The 20800-nt window shown below is 42.3% G+C and overlaps 1 protein-coding gene across 1 annotated transcript in view; it reads left to right on the top strand.

Moving 5' to 3' along the window:
- LOC111963227 (centrosomal protein of 170 kDa protein B) overlaps positions 1–20800 on the top strand; it is a 43807-nt gene that overhangs the window by 3809 nt on the left and 19198 nt on the right. Inside the window, exons 3-6 of the mRNA XM_023986531.2 lie at positions 7551–7640; positions 8569–8647; positions 9222–9280; positions 10673–10823. Coding sequence (XP_023842299.1) covers positions 7551–7640; positions 8569–8647; positions 9222–9280; positions 10673–10823 — 379 coding nt within the window. The remainder of the gene's footprint in view (positions 1–7550; positions 7641–8568; positions 8648–9221; positions 9281–10672; positions 10824–20800) is intronic.

Raw genomic sequence — 20800 nt, 5'->3', positions numbered from 1 at the left:
TACTTCTCGCTCTTGCCTTCTAGCTCTTGCCATTGGAAAAAAGAACGCTGCCTTCAAAATAGTTTATACACTTTCCTCAGTCTGTGGTTTGCTCAACATGCCCAGCCCACCACATCTGCTTGTAGAATTGAAAAGTTGCTCTTGTCCACATTCAGGCATCACTGGCTCCAGCAAAACCTCAGCCTCTCCTATTGGAAATGATGCTTACTTATAATCTCTCTTTAAGTGTGCATGCTTTCTGGTCTGGCATGTGCTACAGCCCAAGCATATTTCAGTCTTGTCCCTTTTTGGCATTGTACAGTCTTTTGTTTTTGTATTTGCAGCACAATGTAAAATGACAATACCCACAAAAACCAACGTTTGGTGACTGTCTGTAATGTGAGCATTCTGTTTGGCTTTTTGACAGATGTGGAACTGGAGCCATTTCAAATGAAAGTTGTTTAGCGTCTTGATGTTGTCTCTTTGTAAAAGTCTGTCTGAACAGTATGTGCCTCTACAAGCCCAACAAGTAGGCCATGAAGTCTTTAGAGAAACTGTATTCGTCACTCTGCAACGGCTGTGGGGTGCCAGAGGTCGCATTCGTCTCAGATAAGATAAATTGACATTCCTCTGGGAAAGTGGGGTGATGTTGTAACTGAGTCGTGTTTTATTTATTATTTGAGACCAGACCTTTTTTTTTGTCAAGGGCAATTCCATGGTAATGGAATTTTCACTTARAATGTTTGCTAAACTAAAAATATTGATTTCAAAATGTAACAATACATACAACTCTATGCATAAGTAACACTTTCAACAATTTACACAGAAAATTGTACAAAATCACATTTACTGGAAGAACTGTGCAGATGCAAATTTTGGTAAAAGAATTTCGGTAAAATCCCCACATTTCACCACAACTTTTTTTTACATCATTTGGATGATGCAAGGTTGCCACTTTACAAAATAGTATGCATTACAATTTTTTTTACCACAGAGAATCAGAATCAGGTAGGCTACAGTCTTTCTATTGGCTTATTTGCATATTCAAGCGTGTCTCAAAATACAACACTCCCCTTTTAAGGCTCTCCTGGGGGATGGTTAAACACCCTTGGTAGCCTATAACATATTGCACCATTAGGCTACAATTTAAACCAAATACTTTTTGTTTTTATAAAATAATTCTCTCCATGGCTTAACAGTAATGGCGTCCCATCATCAAAGAAATATATGGTTCAAAACGGACTCTTGGACAACTGATCCAAAATTCATACAACCACTGCATATAAAAAAAATAATTCAAAAGCAAGGAGGCTGATTGATGCAACCGATCAGACTGTTTAGCTTAAAATCGTAATGTTTTATTTCTTCTTATTAAAAGCTCAACGATGCTTTCATGGCTATAGGCAATGCGCRAATGTTCCAAAATGCAATTGGCGGGAAAACACAATTCTCAAACGCGCACCCCAAGCGTAAGCAGTTTCATGTGACAGATATGAAAATATCTGTTAAAAATTAAGAAAGGGGAGCTTTGAAGGTGCTTCAGCTAGCATGGGTTACTAATATGACAAGGATTATGCCTTTGGCTGCTGGACAATTAAAATAACGTTGATTTGAAAACCAATAACGTAAACTCACTCACTTTTGTACATCGTCTTGGTCCGTACAATTGACCTTACCCCAAAAACATCATACTTCCAGATCAACTGTAATGTCAATACCATTGTAAAGCACAATTTCTCCCCTTTCCAACAAAATCAATGACATGAGCTCCACGCTGCCCGTTTCTGCATAATTCAAGAAGGCAAGGAGCTCCGTCGGGTCTTTTTTTTAAATGGCGGGCGGGGAAGCAAAACTAATGCGTGATAGTGAGAAGGACAGATGTGTGGGAAAACTGCTTTTTTTTTTGTCACGGTTGCGCACATTTGTACAGAATGGGGTGAGTTTACATACATTTTTGAAAATGTATAAAAAACAGGTACCTTATTTACAGTATTCAKACCTTTTGCTATGAGACTTGAAATTGAGCTCAGGTGCATCCTGTTTCCTTTGATCATTCTTGTTTCTACAACTTGATTGGAGTCCATCTGTGGTAAATTCAATTGATTGGATATTATTTGGATAGGCACACACCTGTGTATATATAAGGCCCCACAGTTGACAGTGCATGTCAGAACAAAAACCAAGCCATGAGGTCGAAGGAATTGTCCGTAGAACTCCGAGACAGGATTTGGGTCGAGGCACAGATCTGGGGAAATGTACCCAAAAATGTCTGCAGCATTGAAGGTCCCCAAGAACACAGTGGCCTTCATGATTCTTAAATAGAAGTTTGGAACCACCAAGACTCTTCCAAGAGCTGGCCGCCCGGGCAAACTGAGCAATCGGGGGAGAAGGGCCTTGATCAGAGAAGTGACCAAGAATCCGATGGTCACTCTGACAGAGCTCCAGAGTTCCTCTGTGGAGATGGGAGAACCTTCTAGAAGGACAACCATCTCTGCAGCACTCCACCAAGCAGGCCTTTATGGTAGAGTGGCCAGACGGAAGCCACTGCTCAGTAAAAGGCACATGACAGCCTGCTTGGAGTTTGCCAAAAGGTATCTAAAGACTCTCAGATCATGAGAAACAAGATTCTCGGGTCTGATGAAACCAAGATTGAACTCTTTGGCCTGAATGCCAAGCGGCACGTCTGGAAGAAACCCGGCACCATCCCTACAGTGAAGCACGGTGGTGGCAGCATCATGCTGTGGGGATGTTTTTCAGCGGCAGAAACTGGGAGATGAGTCAGGATCGAGGGGAAAGATGAATGGCAGAGAGATCCTTGATGAAAACCTGCTCCAGAGTGCTCAGGACCTCAGACTTGGGCAAAGGTTCACCTTCCAACAGGAGAACAAGTCTCTGAATGTCCTTGAGTGGCCCAGTCAGAGCCTGGACCTGAACCCAATCTAACATCTCTGGAGATACCTGAAAATAGCTGTGCAACAACGCTCCCCTTCCAACCTGACAGAGCTTAAGAGGATCTGCAGAGGAGAATGGGAGAAACTCCCCAAATACACGTGTGCCAAGCTTGTAGCGTCACACCCAAAAAGACTCAAGGCTGTAATCGCTGCCAAAGGTGCTTCAACAAAGTACTGAGTAAAGGGTCTGAATACTTTATGTAAATGTGATATTTCATTTATTTGTTTTTTAATACATTTGCAAACATTTCTAAACCTGTATTTGCTTTGTCCTAATGCAATATTGTGTGTAGATTGATGAGGGGAAAAAACTATTTAATCAATGTTAGAATAATGCTGTAACGTAATAAATTGTGGAAGAAGTCAAGCGGTCTGAATACTTTCTGAATCCACTGTACATCTTAATTTCTGTTCCAATTAAACTGAGTGGATGAAAATGATCCCAATTTGTGACTTATTTTCCTTTCTTAGGGATTAGGGATATAGTAGCTGTGTTGATGTCTCTGTGGAATTGTCCTTTTTCAATAGCAATGTTAAGCGATTCAATAATAACTGATCCTAGCTCATCCCAAAAGTTGGGAATGGGTTCAGGAGGCATTCCATCAATACCAGGCGCTTTATCTGTCTTCATATTTAAAAGAGCAGCTTTCAGTTCAGATAAAGTGACAGGTTCCTCTAATAAAACTGTCTCTTCCTGAGAAAGTTTGGGCAACGTAAGGTTCTCCAGGAACCGCCGACAAGCAGAAACATCAAAGCTATTTGAAGAACTCTATAAATCTGACTAATATGCTATAAAACTTCTTTATTTCTGTAGGATCAGATATCAGTCCCTTAGTAGGGGATCTGAATAGCTGTATTGATGATCTTGTTTCAGCATGTTTAAGCTGCAGTGCCAGTAAGTGGCTAGGCCTACTCCCTTAAACAGTATTTTTGTCACACCCTCTGCTCTGTTGCAACAGGTCATTAAGTTTCAGTCTACTTGTTTTTATCCCAATTTCTTTCTCTGAGTAGTTGTCTTCCTGCATTTTACAATGAGTTTTCCAATTCACTGATCTTCTGAAGTCTTTATTTCTGGAAATGGGAGGAAAAATGTGTAGTGTTTCCTCTTATGAAACCTTTTACAGCTAACCATACCATAGTTGAGTCCTCCACTGAGTAATAATTTATTTCAAAAAATTATTTTAAATTGGATCTAAACTGAAAAAGGAAGTCAGTTGTGTAGTGAAGTATTATTAAACCTTCATCTCAGTGCACATTTTTTCATTGGGAAGATTTGAAATTTACAGAAGAATGATCAGTTAGAATGGCGTGTAATGTTTTTATAAGTTCCATGTTACCTGTAATATCAGTAGATGTTGAAACATAGTAAATTCTTGAAAGTCTTAAATCTAAAAGAAAAGCATGTATAGTCCTTAGTTGTGTGATTTTGAAGTCTCCAACGGTCATTAAGATCTTTAAGAAATTGGTTAAGTGCACTGGAAGCATTCACTTGTGATGAGCTATGAGAAGGTTCATATCTATCTAGCTTAGCATCAATAATGGCATTCATGTCAGTTCCAATAATAAGCGTATAATCCGATTTAAATTGATCAGGCTTCTGGTTACAGAAGGGAGAACATCTTTGTCATATGGGTTAGGAGCATAAATAGATACAAATGCTATTCTAATTCCATACAGAGTGGAGCATATATAAGTAAATCTGCCCTGTATCATTTCCACTTTTTTCAATTGTAAAGGGTAAATTGTGTTTATGTAGGATAAGCACCCTTTTAGATATGAAGCAGGAAGCAGCTACCAGTTTGTAGTATTTGTTTTGAAGTCTATGGACATCACCCTCTAAAATATGTGTTTTGATGTATTTCTAATAGCTTTAATGACTTTTTATGCTAGATGTTTTCTAAGACCCCTTTTTCATCTCTTTGACCAGAAGAATTTATAGGATGGAAAATGGTTGAAAGATTTTTTTATAATAATATCTCTCTATATATACAGTTGAAGTTGGAAGTTTACATACTTAGGTTGGAGTCATTAACTCGTTTTTCAACCASTCCACAAATTTCTTGTTAACAAACTGTTGTTTTGGAAAGTTGGATAGGACATCTACTTTGTGCATGACACAAGTCATTTTTCAACAATTGTTTAGACAGATTATTTCACTTATAATTCACTGTATCACAATTCCGGTGGGTCAGAAGTTTACATACATTAAGTTGACTGTGCCTTTAAACAGCTTGGAAAATTCCACAAAATTATGTCATGGCTGTAGAAGCTTCTGATTGGCTCAAATAATGTTAATTAGCCTATCGGAGGTGTACCTGTGGATGTATTTCAAGGCCTACCTTCAAACTCAGTACCTCTTTGCTTGACATCATGGGAAAATCAAAAGAAATCAGCCAAGACCTCTACAAGAGAAATCAGCCAAAAATTGTCGACCTCCACAAGCCTGGTTCATCCTTGGGAGCAATTTCCAAACACCTGAAGGTACCACGTTCATCTGTACAAACAATAGTAGGCAAATATAAACACCATGGGACCACGCAGCCGTCATACTGGTCAGGAAGGAGACGCGTTCTGTCTCCTAGAGATGAACGTACTTTGGTGCGAAAAGTGCAAATCAATCCCAGAACAACAGCAAAAGACCTTGTGAAGATGCTGGAGGAAACAGGTACAAAAGTATCTATATCCACAGTAAAACGAGTCCTATATCGACATAACCTGAAAGGCCGCTCAGCAAGGAAGAAGCCACTGCTCCAAAACCGGCATAAATGGCTTAAGGACAACAAAGTCAAGGTATTGGAGTGGCCATCACAAAGCCCTGACCTCAATCCTATAGAACATTTGTGGGAAGAATTGAAAAAGCGTGTGCGAGCAAGGAGGCCTACAAACCTGACTCAGTTACACTAGCTCTGTCAGGAGGAATGGGCCAAAATTCACCCAACTTATTGTGGGATGCTTGTGGAAGGCTACCCCAAACTGTTTGACCCAAGTTAAATAATTTAAAGGCAATGCTACCAAATACTAATTGAGTGTATGTAAACTTCTGACCCACTAGGAATGTGATGAAATAAATAAAAGCTGAAATAAATAATTCTCTCTCCTATTATTCTGACATTTCACATTCTTAAAATAAAGTGGTGATCCTAACTGACATAAGACAGGGAATTTTTACTAGGATTAAATGTCAGGAATTGTGTGAAATCTGAGTTTAAATGTATTTGGCTAAGGTGTATGTAAACTTCCGACTTCAACTGTAAATATATATATATATATATTGCTTTCATTTGACACCCAATTTTGATATGCTCCATTGAACTTCACATTGCTGTTCATGGATCCTTTTAAATGGAAATTACTCAATACTGTGGAGTTTTCAAAGTGGTGATGATAATACCAAACAAACCAGGATAATGATACTAGCCATTGCCCTGCCCAGTGCTGATTGAGACAGGAAAATAGCTACTCCATAAAGCCAGAGCCTCTCAAATCTCCAAATTAGTGGTAAACCAGTGGATGCTCCTCAGAGGAGGAAGGAGAGGACCATCCAACTCTGTGAACTTCAGAAAAATAGTGATTTTTTTTTAGATAAAACTATACTAAATATATTAATGTCACCAAATAACTGTTTTAAAATACACTGTTTTGCAATGGTCTCCCTGAAGGACATCTACCTGAATTTGTCTAATAGAAACACTTGTTTTGCAATTGTTTTGGACTAATGGTTACACCCTAGAGGAGCTAGATGCAGGCAAGAGTGGTGGTATTGGCGGTATTGAATGCGTTACTGTCTGTCACCTTGATTACTCCAATTTTTCTATCGACATGTGCACCAATGTTAAACTTTCATTTGTAGGCTAGGTTGTAGCAACGTGATGATGGTGATAGGGAAAATTTGATTATCATGTAGTAGCCTTAACCTATCTATGTTACATTGAACTGGGTGAAAGGAAAATGAATGACCGTCATCCAATATCCTGTAATAGAAATAAGGCCATGCTCATAAAAAAATGAAGTGTCCTCCCTAATATTAAATGGCACCGACTGCCACTGTGGTTAACATGCAGCATGTGACAACAATAAGAAGGAACGATAGCAACAGTAGCAACTCTGCAAATGAGTTAGGTGGGTGAATGGTCTGTCTCTGTGGTGAAGAGGAGGCCTGGAGTGGATAATGAGTGGAAGAGAGAGCGAGTGGCTCAGCCTGCCTTAATTACTGCTTTTGTTCTGCCCGTTAATTAATGAGCAGAACTACAGTAGAGCTGTCTGTCTTGTCCTCCTGCCCTACCGGCTGGTGGCTTGTTGAGGACCGGAATGATTGGTTGAGTTGTGTAAAGTGCTCTTTCTGCCTGTTCAGTGTCAGACTGGGGTTGTCTTCAACCAGCGGGTACCATAAAGGCCCGGCGTGTATTGGTTAGGAGTAATAGGGATAATTTGCGAGAATGTAAGCAAACTCAAAGGCCTATCTGTTTGACTATGAGCACGGTGATCTACTGTACATGCATGTTGCCTTCATTGCGGATATTTTGTTTTACTGCTTATACTCATGACAGTATCTAGTCTGAAGTTTCTTAGCCATTGCCCATCAGTATGAGATGCTCAGGTATGTTCTCTGTTGCTTTACAGTCACGCAGTGTGGACAAGCAGMACGCTGTCGTCAACTACGACCCAGCCACAGACGAGCACATGGTGAAGGACCTGGGCAGCCTGAACGGGGTGAGTCTCATCATGTCCCCTGCATACAGGTTAAATAAAGGATCCAGCCAGCCACAGCCATCTCTGGAGGGTCCAGAGCACCACTACCAGTCCCTCAGGCCTTAGCACAAAAGTGCCCTCAGTGCCAGAGACAGTTGCTAGAGCTGTAATGAGTACTGTGTTTTCTGCTGGCCTGGACCTTTTCTCTGGTGTTCCTTTCTCCCTCTCTTTCCTTCCCCCTGACACCTTCCCTCGTACTATTGCCACTTCATTGCACTGTTCCAGCCAAGCACAGGACTGAGGAGAGGGAAAGACTGTCCTTTGTTTCACTGTAGTGTTTCTCTCTGCACCAGCAGCCAACTCTAAACAGAGCAGAACTTAACATCAGTGGCTTGTTACTGAAATGTATCATGGCTGTTTCCTTTTACTTTGACAATTCTCTTTATTTAGTCTACTTATAGTGGTGAGCCCTCTTACTTACAGTACATTGTTTTAAGCACTGTTAGGCTATAACCTTCCACTAAGCGATACAGTATCTATACTTCTGGATTGTGGGTTTAACGTAGATTGTGTAATGTAATTACGTCGTGTAGCTTTTGCTGGTGTGTGAGTGCTTTCAGTGTCAGCCTGCTCTCTATCCACCTGTCCCCTGACTGCCTTCCTCAGCCTACTCAGGGCAGATGGCCATTACTTAACTGCATAATCTCGTTAATGCCTTAATTTACAGGTAGGATAGCTTAAATTTCACTCACAGGCAACTGCTAAGCAGCACCTAGCTAGGAAAACCCCAGAGGCTGTGTGTGCAATTGAATGACCTGTTGCCAGTGTGACAACTAACTCTCATCGTCAGTATCTGTTTTTATTGCAATGGTATTGCACTAATCAGATTTTTCTGAAGCTTTCAATGTAAACACACCAAAACAAACTGTTTTATCTCTTTTCTCCCCAGACTTTTGTGAATGATCTGAGAATCCCAGACCAGACTTACATCACCCTGAAGCTCTCTGATGTCATCCGCTTTGGATATGATATCCTTTTGATTATCTGATAATGATTGTAATTCTTTTGTTTTATTGATTCTTCATTGTTTGGGGACTTTCTTGATTGGATCAGAAGGATGTGTACTTTTCAACCTCAAAGTGCTCTCTGTGCTAGTTTCTTACAAACAATTGAATTCCATAAAGCTTTGGTCTATACTTGCTGGTAGAAAGGAATTTAAACATTCATTTTCTTTTCCCTCTGTGGTTTGTGCACCAAACTCTCCCAACATGTTAATTCCCTGTGGTTTGAGTCAGGGGTTTTGGATTATGTCCAACTCTGGACTGAAAATCTTTTGGACCCTTGAACCTCTGAGCTGAAAAACATGAATAGTGAAAATGAGTTTCGATAACTGGAACAAAAGCTGCTTAAAGGTAGACGTTTAGTATGCGTTACCAGAACTTACCATGCATGCTACATGTCACATGTCTTGAGTTCTCAGAAAGTTAGAGCTTCAAGGACTGCACAGGCTAATAATTACCCAAAATGGCAAGTGTCAGTGACATGTATTATTCTAACCCAATGGCTCCAGTTTGAATATGCTTTCCTTAACTCTGCTTTCACATTCTCATGTGTACATCCTGGAGAGGAGTCAACACAAGGTGCCAGAGGAGGCTCTCAAAGTAAGAGAACTTCCACATGTACAGTGCATTTGGAAAGTATTCAGACCCGTTGACTTTTCCCACATTTTGTTACGTTACAGCCTTATTCTAAAATGGATCAAATATTTTTTCCCCTTATCAATCTACACACACTACCCCATAATGACAAAGCGAAAACCCTCAGACCCTTTGCTATGATACTCAAAATTGAGCTCAGGTGCATCCTGTTTCCATTGATCATCCTTGAGATGTTTCTACAACTTGATTGGAGTCCGCTTGTGGTAAATTCAATTGATTGGACATGATTTGGAAAAGCGCACACCTGTCTATATAAGGGTCCCACAGTTGACAGTGCATGTCAGAGCAAACACCAAGCCATGAGGTCAAAGGAATTGTCCGTAGAGCTCCAAGACAGGATTTTGTCAAGGCACAGATCTCGTGAAGAGTAGCAAAACATGTCTGCAGCATTGAAGGTCCCCAAGAACACAGTGGCCTTCTCCCCACTGTGTTTGGAATCATCTAGAGTGGCCAGACGGAAGCCATTCCTCAGTAAAAGGCACATGACAGTCCGCTTGGAGTTTGCCTAAAGGCTCCTAAAGGACTCTCAGACCATGAGAAACAAGATTCTCTGGTCTGATGAAACAAAAATTTAACTCTTTGGCCTGAATGCCAAGCGTCACGTCTGGAGGAAACCCGGCACCATCCCTATGGTGAAGCATGGTGGTGGCAGCATCATGCTGTGGGGATGTTTTTCAGCCGCAGGGACTGGGAGAATAGTCAGGTTTGAGGGGAAAGATGAACGGCGCAAAGTACAGAGAGATCCTTGATGAAAACCTGCTCCAGACCCCTCAGGATCTCAGACTGGGATGAAGGTTCACCTTCCAACAGGACAACGACCCTAAGAACACAGCCAAGACAACGCAGGAATGGCTTTGGGACAAGTCTCTGAATGTCCTTGAGTGGCCCAGCCAGAGCCCGGGCTTGAACCCGATGTAACATCTCTGGAGAGACCTGAAAATAAAATGTGTAGTGATCCTCCCCATCCAACCTGACAGTGCTTGAGAAGAATGGGAGAAACTCCCCAAATACAGGTGTGCCAAGCTTGCAGCTTCATACCAACGAAGACTTGAGGCTGTAATCGCTGCCAAAGGTGCTTCAACAAAGTACTGAGTGAAGGGTCTGAATACTTAAAAATAAAATTTAAAAAAGTGTAAAATCCTAATTTTGCTTTGTCGTTATGGGGTGTTGTGTGTAGATTGAGGGGAAAAAAACGTAATCAATTTTAGAATAGTGTAACAAAATGTGGAAAAAGTCGAGGGGTCTGAATATTTTCCGAATGCACTGTACATGTCATCTATGAATGTGAGTGGTAGGGGCTTCTTCATTTCCCGTTTTCCTTTTTGTGTTTATTAGCATGAGAAGTACACCAGCCAGCTGCAGATGAGTATGAAGGCCCTGGAGGCCAGGAAGAGGGAGAAGGAGAGGCAGCATGCTGAGGAGAGAACCAGAGACTCATTCCGCTCCAAACAGGAGAAAGCTGAGGGTAAAACTGCCCTCGCAGCAGGTAAACCTTGCCCAGTCCTGTTGTCCATTTCTTCTAGAGACCACAGTATAGGTGCTATCCTACATTATAGACCAGGCCTATGAATTTTCTCTGCAAATGTAGAAGAATGGCGCTGGAGATGGCTGACATTTTACGGGCTCCTCACCAATTGTGTTTTTTGGCTTTGTTTGTAACTTATTTTGTACATAATGTTTCTGCCTTTGTCTCTTAAGACCGAAAAGAGCTTCTGGATATCAGAACAGCGATTACTCTCCTCGAACTGGACAAATATGTTTTTTTTCTTTAACAAGTCGGACGTGAAGAATTTACTCCAGTTACCCAACCAGGCCCAAATCCACATCATTTGAATGAAAGAAGATGCCGATACAGGGGACGCAGGTGCGGGTGCCATTATATTGGCCAACGTGCAATCATTGGAGAATAAACTGGATGAGCTCGGTTCGAGACATTCCTACCAACGGGACATTAAAAACTTGAATATCTTATGTTTCACCGAGTCGTAGCTGAACGACAACATGGATAATATACAGTTGGCTGGTTTTTCCGTGCATCGGCAAGACAGAACTGCTTCCTCCAGTAAGACAAGGGGTGGCGGTCTGTGTCTATTAGTCAATAACAGCTGTTGTGCGAAATCAAATGTTAAGGAACTATCAAGGTTTTGCTTGCCTCACTTAGAGTATCTCATGATAAGCTGTAGACCACACTATTTACCAAGAGAGTTTTCATCTATATTTTTCATAGCTGTCTATTTACCATCACAAACCGATGCTGGCACTAAGACCAGTCTCAAAAAGCTGTATAAAACTGTATAAGCAAACAAGAAAATGCTCATCCAGAGGCTGCGCTCCTAGTGGCCGAGACTTTAATGCAGGGAAACTTAAATACGTTTTATCTCATTTCTACCAGCATGTTACATGTGCAACAAGAAGAAAACAACTCTAGACCACCTTTACTCCACACACAGAGACGCGTACAAAGCTCTCCCTCACCCTCCATTTGGCATATCAGACCATAATTATATCCTCCTGATTCCTGCTTACAAGCAAAAACTAAAGCAGGAAGTACCAGTGACTCGCACAATACAGAAGTGGTCAGATGACGCAGATGCAAAGCTGCAGAACTTTTTTGGTAGCACAGACTGAGATATGTTCCGGGACTCATCCGATGGCATTGAGGAGTACATCACATCAGTCACTGGCTTCATCAATTAGTGCATTGATGACGTTGTCCTCACAGTGACCGACCATACATACCCCAACCAGAAGCCATGGATTTCTGGAAACACCCTCACTGAGCTAAAGGGTGGAGCTGCCGCTTTCAAGGAGCGGGATGCGTATAAGAAATCCTGCTATGCCCTCAGACGAAACATCAAACTGGCAAAGCGTAAATACAGGACTAAGATTGAATCCTACTACACCGGCTCCAACGCTCGTTGGGTCTGGCAGGACTTGCAAACTATTGCGGACTAAAAAGGGAAGCCCAGCCGTGAAATGCCCAGTGACTCAAGCCTACCAGATGAGCTAAATGACCTCTATGAGTGCTTCGAGGCAAGCAACACTGAAGCTCTATACTAGCTGTGTGATCACGCTTGCCGTAGCCGACGTGAGTAAGACCTTTACACAGGTCAACATTCACAAGGCCGAAGGGCCAGTGGTTTACCAGGACATGTACTCCGAGCATGCGCTGCTGTACTCCCTGTTCACCCATGACTGCACGACTCCAACACCAAGTTTACCGACGACACAGCGGTGGTAGGCCTGATCACTGACAGCGATGAGACAGCCTATAGGGAGGAGGTCCAAGACCTGGAAGTGTGGTGCCAGGACAACAACCTCTCCCTCAACATGATCAAGACAAAGGAGATGATTGTGGACTACAGGAAAAGGAGGGCCGAGCACACCCCCGTTCTCATCAACAGGGCTGTGGTGGAGCAAGTTGAGAGCTTCAAGTTCCTTGGTGTCCACATCACCAACAAACTATCATGGTCCAAACACACCAAGAAGGTTGTGAAGAGGGCACGACAATGCCTATTCCCCCTCAGGAGACTGAAAATATTTGCCATGGGTCCTCAGATCCTCAAAGTTCTACAGCTGTACCATCGAGAGCATCCTAACTGGTTGCATCACTGCCTGGTATGGCAACTGCTCGGCCTCCGACCGCAAGGCACTACAGAGGGTAGGGCGTATGGCCCAGTACACAGTACCAGCATATCAGTCTGTTATGCCTCAGGTAAAATATAGCTGCTGACGTCTATTCTAATATCTTATTCAAGTGAGGAAGATTGTCTCCTCATAAGCATTTTATACCACAAAGTGTTAGATGATCTGTTAAGATGCACACAGCTCTCCTTGTTAAGTCTACCCTTAGTGTGCGATCAAGCAATATTATGAGATGACAGGGTCAAAGGTTCAATCCAGTAGGGTCGGACAAGCAGCATTACTAATATGGAACACCAGTTGGCAGGATGAGTGAAGTGACATTGGGCTTGCCTGCTGAGCATGTTGAGCTGGGACAGTTACAGCCTTATCTCTGTCTGCCATGCCTCTGGACTGGGGAAGAGTGCTGAACCTGCTCCTGGTGCCGCTAGCTCAAGGTGTGTGTGTGAGGCTGTGTTTTTCCATGCCATGCGAGCGTCAGTGGTCGGTTGGTTAGGGGGATTGTAGTTTTGCTGTCTCACTCACCTTCCAGTACATACAAGTCTCCTTCTGTCCTTCCAGTACATACAAGTCTCTACTTTTTGGCTGCATCTTTTTGGCTGTTATGTATAGCCYGACCGATATATCGGTTCACCAATATTATTGCCGTTATTCGCCTTTTACGTTTATATTGGTATCGGATAGGGCTGTGGCGGTCATGAAATTTTGTCAAACTGTCAWTGTCAAGCAAATAACTGCCAGTGTTATAATTAACCGTTAATTAACAAACACATTTATCATCTCCTGGCGCATGGACACRCATAGCCTACAAGCCACCAAAGCAGCCCTTTGGAACATCTACATTTTAAAAAGTCTAACTTTTAATATAGCCTACACCATCACAATAAATCCATTTTATTTTAGACTGGTCTAAAGAAACATATGAAGAAAATTATAGTAATATTTTTGAAGAACATACTATCATACTTTCTTTGTTAGGAACTMATATGACTATGCCATATTGCTGTGGGCTACACTAGTTCATTTAGCAGACAAGATTTGCTCAGAATTCCGTGGCATAATTATTTTCTTGTTTTATAGTATGAATAATATAATTGAACATAGCWGAAAAAAATWAAATGATATTTTYTTCAAATGATTTCCAAGGAAGTGCACACTTCCTTGCTGAGCAGTTAACAGGACCTTCTACAGTGAATTCAGAAATTATTCAGACCCCTTGACTTTTTCCATGTTTTGTTACATTACAGCCTTATTCTAAAATCTATAAGGATTTTTTTTATCCATCTACACACAATATCCCATAATGACAAAGCAAAAACAGGTTTTTAATCATGTTTGCAAATGTATAAAAAAACGGATAAAATGATACCACATTTACATAAGTATTCAGACCCCTTACTCAGTACTTGGTTGAAGCACCTTTGTCAGCATTTAAAGTCTCGAGTCTTTTTAGGTGTGACGCTACAAGCTTGGCACCTGTATTTGGGGAGTTTCTCSCATTCTTCACTGCAGATCCTCTCTCATGCTCTGTCAGGTTGGATGGGGAGCGTCACTGAACAGCTATTTTCAGGTCTCTCCAGAGATGTTTGATCGGGTTCAAGTCCGGGCTCTGGCTGGGCCACTCAGAGACTTGTGCTGAAGCCATTCCTGCTTTGTCTTAGTTGTGTGCTTAGGGTTGTTGACCTGTTGGAAGGTGAACCTTTGCCCAAGTCTGAGGTCCTGAGTGCTCTGGAGCAGGTTTTCATCAAGGATCTCTCTGTACTTTGCTCTGTTCATCTTTCCCCTCGATCCTGACTAGTCTCCCAGTCGTTGCCGCTGAAAAACATCCACACAGCATGATGCTGCCACCACCGTCCTTCACTATAGGGATGGTGCTGGGTTTCCTACAAACATGACGCTTGGCATTCAGGCCAAAGAGCTCAATCTTGGTTTCATCAGACCAAATAATCTTGTTTCTCATGTTCTGAGAGTCTTTTAGGTGCCTTTTGGAAAACTCCAAGCAGACTGTCATGTTCCTTTTACTGAGCAGTGGCTTCCGTCTGGCCACTCTACCATAAAGGCCTGATTGGTAGTGCTGCAGAGATGGTTGTCCTTCTGGAAGGTTCTCACATCTCTACAGAGGAACTCTGGAGCTCTGTCAGAGTGACCATCGGGTTCTTGGTCACCTCCCTGACCAAGGCCCTTCTTCCCCAATTGCTCAGTTTGGCCGGGCGGCCAGCTCTAGGAAGAGTCTTGGTGGTTCTAAACTTCTTCAATTTAAGAATGATAGAGCCCACTGGTGTTCTTATAGACCTTCATTACAGCAGAAATGTTTTGGTACCCTTCCCCAGATCTGTGCGTGAACACAATCCTGTCTCKGAGCTCTACGGACAATTCCTTCGACCTCATGGATTGGTTTTTGCTCTGACATTTTTTTCCCCCACCTTTTATTTAACCAGGTAGGCCAGTTGAGATCAAGTTCTCATTTACAACTGCGACCTGGCCAAGATAAAGCAAAGCAGTGCGACACAAACACAGAGTTACACATGGAATAAACAAACGTACAGTCAATAACACAATAGAAAAGTCTATATACAGTGTGTGCAAATGAAGTAAGATTATGGAGGTACGGCAATRAATAGGCCATAGTGGCAAAATAATTACAATTTATCAATTAAACACTGGAGTGATAGATGACCAGAAGATGAATGTGCAGGTAGAGATACCGGGGTGCAAACGCGCAAAAAATAAATAGCAATATGGGGATGAGGTAGTTGGGTGGGCTATTTACAGATGGGCTATGTACAGGTGCAATGATCTGTAAGCTGCTCTGACAGCTGATGCTTAACGTTAGTGAGGGAGATTTGAGTCTCCAGCTTCAGTGATTTTTGCAATTAGTTCCAGTCATTGGCAGCAGAGAACTGGAAGGAAAGGCGGCCAAAGGAGGAGCTGGCTTTGTGGGTGACCAGTGAACTATACCTGTTGGAGCGCATGCTACGGGTGGGTGCTGCTATGGTGACCAGTGCCAGTGGGTTTGACCTGGAGCCAGTGGGTTTGGCAACGAATATGAAGCGAGGGCCAGCATACAGGTCGCAGTGGTGGGTAGTATATGGGGCTTTGGTGACAAAACGGCTGGCACTGTGATAGCAAATTGGATGCAGTCTGAGTAGAGTGTTGGAGGCTATTTTGTAAATGACATCGCCGAAGTCAAGGATCGGTAGGATAGTCAGTTTTACGAGGGTATGTTTGGCAGCATGAGTGAAGGATGCTTTGTTGCAAAATAGGAAGCCGATTTAATTTTGGGTTGGAGATGCTTAATGTGAGTCTGGAAGGAGAGTTTACAGTCTAACCAGACACCTAGGTATTTGTAGTTATCCACATATTCTAAGTCGGAGCCGTTCAGAGAAGTGATGCTGGATGGGCGGGCAGGTGCGGGCAGTGATCGGTTGAAGAGCATGCATTTAGTTTTACTTGCATTTGGAGGCCACGGACGGAGAGTTGTATGGCATTTAAGCTTGCCCGGAGGTTTGTTAACAGTTTCCAAAGAAGGCCCAGAAGTGTACAGAATGGYGTCGTCTGCGTAGAGGTGGATCAGAGAATCACCAGCAGCAGGAGCGACATCATTGATGTATACAGAGAAGAGAGTCGGCCCGAGAATTTAACCCTGTGGCACCCCCATAGAGACTGCCAGAGGTCCGGACAACAGGCCCTCCGATTTGACACACTGAACTCTGTCTGAGAAGTAGTTGGTGAACCAGGCAAGGCAGTCATTTGAGGAAACCAAGGCTGTTGTCTACCGATAAGAATGCGGTGATTGACAGAGTCGAAAGCCTTGGCCAGGTCGATGAATACGGCTGCACAATATTGTCTTTTATCGATGGAGGTTATGATATCGTTTAGGACCGTGGCTGAGGTGCACCCAAAAGGACTTGACTTCCTGTATGTTGTTATGATCACACCACGTCTCGTTAATCATAAGGCATACACCCCCGCCCTTCTTACCAGAGAGATGTTTGTTTCTGTCGGCGTGATGCATGAAGAAACCAAGTGGCTGTACCGACTCTGATAACGTATCCTGAGTGAGCCATGTTTCCATGAAACAAAGAACGTTACAATCTCTGAGGTCTCTCTGGAAGGCAAACCTTGCTCGGATTTCGTCTACCTTGTTGTCAAGAGACTGGATATTGGCGAGTAGTATACTCAGGAGCGGTGTGCGATGTGCCCGTCTACGGAGCCTGACCAGAAGACCGCTCCGTCTGCCCCTTCTGTGGCGCCGGTGTTTTGGGTTACCGGCTGGGATCCGATCCATTGTCCTGGGTGGTGGGCAGAACAGAGGATCCACTTCGGGAAAGTCGTACTCCTGGTCGTAATGTTGGTGAGTTGACGTTGCTCTTAAATTCAATAGTTCCTAACGGCTGCATGTAATAAAACTTCAGATTTCCTGGGGTAACAAAGTAAGAAAAAATACATAAAAAAACAAAATACTGCATAGTTTCCTAGGAACTTAAATAAGTTAAGATGGTGAGGAAAGCACTTTAAAAGAATAACCAGGCATCCTCTACTGACGGAATGAGGTCAATATCCTTCCAGGATACCCGGGCCAGGTCGATTAGAAAGGCCTGCTTGCTGAAGTGTTTTAGGGAGCAGTTGACAGTGATGAGGGGTGGTCGTTTGACCGCGGACCCATTACGGACGCAGGCAATGAGGCAGTGATCGCTGAGATCCTGGTTGAAGACAGCAGATGTATATTTAGAGGGCAGGTTGGTCAGGATGATATCTATGAGGGTGCCTGTGCACTGTCAACTGTGGTACCTCAATATAGACAGGTGTGTGCCTTTCCAAATCATGTCCAGTCAATTGCATTTACCACAGGTGGACTTCAATCAAGTTGTAGAAACATTCTAAGGATGACCAATGGAAGCCGGATGCACCTGAGGATGCATTTCGAGTCTCATAGCAAAGGGTCTGAATACTTATTTACGTAAGATATTTCTGTTACTTTATTTTTAATACATTTGCAAAAATGTCTAAACCTGTGTTTGCTTTGTCATCAAATCGTATTGGTCACATACACATATTTAGCAGATGTTATTGCGGGTGTAGTAAAATGCTTGTGTTCCTAGCTCCAACAGTGCAATAGTATCTAACAATACACACAAAAAGTCAAATAATGGAATTAAGAAATATATAAATATTAGGAAGACYAATGTTGGAGTGGCATTGACTAAAATACAGTAGAATATAATACAGTATATACATATGAGTAAAGCAGTATGTAAACATTAAAGTGACAAGTGTACATACATGTAGATATTACCTCAATTACCTYGACTAACCGGTGCCCCCGCACATTGACTCTGTACCGGTACCCCCTGTATATAGCCTCGTTACTGTTATTTTACTGCTGCTCTTTAATTATTTGTTACTTTTAGTTTTTGCGCATCTATTTTTTTACTTAACACTTATTTAAGCATTTCACTGTTGTATTCGGCACGTGACAAATATTTGATTTGATTTGTTCCATTTATTAAAGTGGCCAGTGATTCTATGTACAGTTGAAATCAGAAGTTGACATACACTTAGGTTGGAGTCATTAAAACTCGTTTTTCAACCACTCCACAAATTTCTTGTTAACAAACTATAATTTTGGCAAGTCGGTTAGGACATCTACTTTGTGAATGACACAAGTAATTTTTCCAACAATTGTTTACAGACAGATTATTTCACTTATAATTCACTGTATCACAATTCCAGTGGGTCAGAAGTTTACATACACTATGTTGACTGTACCTTCAAACAGCTTGGAAAATTCCAGAAAATTATGTCATGGATTTAGAAGCTTCTGATAGGCTAATTGACAGAATTTGAGTCAATTGGAGGTGTACCTGTGGATGTATTTCAAGGCCTACCTTCAAACTCAGTGCCTCTTTGCTTGACATCATGGGAAAATCAAAAGAAATCAGCTAAGACCTCTACGAGAAATCAGCCCAAAATTGTCGACCTCCACAAGTCTGGTTCATCCTTGGGAGCAATTTCCAAACGCCTGAAGGTACCACGATCATCTGTACAAACAATAGTACGCAAGTATAAACACCATGGGACTACGCAGCTGTCATACCGCTCAGGAAGGAGACGCGTTCGGACTTTGGTGCAAAATGTGCAAATCAATCCCAGAACAACAGCAAAGGACCTTGTGAAGATGTTGGAGGAAACAGGTACAAAAGTATGTATAGCCACAGTAAAACGAGTCCTATATCGACCTAACCTGAAAGGCCGCTCAGCAAGGAAGAAGCCACTGCTCCAAAACCGCCATAAAAAAAGCCAGACTACGGTTTGCAACTGCACATGGGGACAAAGATCGTACTTTTTGGAGAAGTGTCCTCTGGTCTGATGAAACAAAAATATAACTGTTTGGCCATAATGACCATCGTTATGTTTGGAGGAAAAAGGGGGAGTCTTGCAATCCGAAGAACATCATCCCAACGGTGAAGCATGGGGGTGGCAGCATCATGTTGTGGGGGTGCTTTTCTGCAGGAGGGACTGGTGCACTTCACAAAATAGATGCCATCATGAGGCAGGAAAATTATGTGGATATATTTAAGCAACATCTCTAGACATCAATCAGGAAGTTAAAGCTTGGTCGCAAATGGGTCTTCCAAATGGACAATGACCCCAAGCATACTTCCAAAGTTGTGGCAAAATGGCAACAAAGTCACTGTATTGGAGTGGCCATCACAAAGCCCTGACCTCAATCCCATAGAAAATGTGTGGGCATAACTGAAAAAGCGTGTGTGAGCAAGGAGGCCTACAAACCTGATTCAGTTACACCAGCTCTGTCAGGAGGAATGGGCCAAAATTCATCCAATTTATTGTGGGAAGCTTGTGGAAGGCTACCCAAAACTTTAAACAATTTTAAGGCAATACTAATTGAGTGTGTGTAAACTTCTGACCCACTGGGAATGTGATGAAATAAATAATTCTCTCTACTATTATTGAGTTTGAGTTTATTTTATTTTTACAGGGACAGTGCACACCAATAAACGTTTCAGTAAAAGTGCCGGTTTTAGCCAGCTGGCTAATTTTCAACCGCATTCCCTGGGCAGGTTATTAAAAACAATTACAATATAGACAATCATTGAGCAGTGAGCACATGCAGAGCAACATAGGACAAGCAAGACATAGAACAAAAAGCAACAAGACAAAATCCATAAAAGCAACAAAGTGTTTCCACCTCACAAGCTACAGACAACAGACAACATGGAAAGCCGCAATACACCGCTAGGGATTATGTTCACAAATCTGATTGACCTTTAGCCATGTCTTCATGCATTTTGTGAAAGTGTGATATGTGGTGCAGTTATGTGTGTCTGATGGCAGTGTATTCCAGACATGGGAAATCTCTCACAGAGAAAGCGGATTTACTAAMGGTGCTTTTCCTTAAGGGAACTATACAGTCACCTCTCATGGCAGACCTTGTGGATCTGCTGCCATATGTTTGGGTTTTCTGTTTAACAAAAATACTGAGTGGAGGGGGAGCCAGGCCATTTAGGATCTKGAATACAAGACATGCRTCGGTGTATTGCACAAGATTTTCCCAACTCAGGAGCTCATGCTTTCTGAGGATGTAACAGTGATGATGGCTATTGGGCTTCCTATCAAGCACTTTGAGAGCCTGTTTGTAGACACTGAATAGGTTTTCATGTTGTACAGCAAGCTTGGGCCCAACTAGTCAAGCAGTATGTTAAGTGGGGAAGTACAGTTTTGCTACCTCTGTAGTCAAACAGTTTCATATAAATTAGCTAGGTTGAACTTGGTTATTTGAATGACCTTTTTCACATGCTT

This window comes from Salvelinus sp. IW2-2015, linkage group LG4q.2 (assembly GCF_002910315.2).
Source record: "Salvelinus sp. IW2-2015 linkage group LG4q.2, ASM291031v2, whole genome shotgun sequence".
NCBI lineage: Eukaryota > Metazoa > Chordata > Actinopteri > Salmoniformes > Salmonidae > Salvelinus > Salvelinus sp. IW2-2015.
This window is presented reverse-complemented; position numbering and strand designations above follow the sequence as displayed.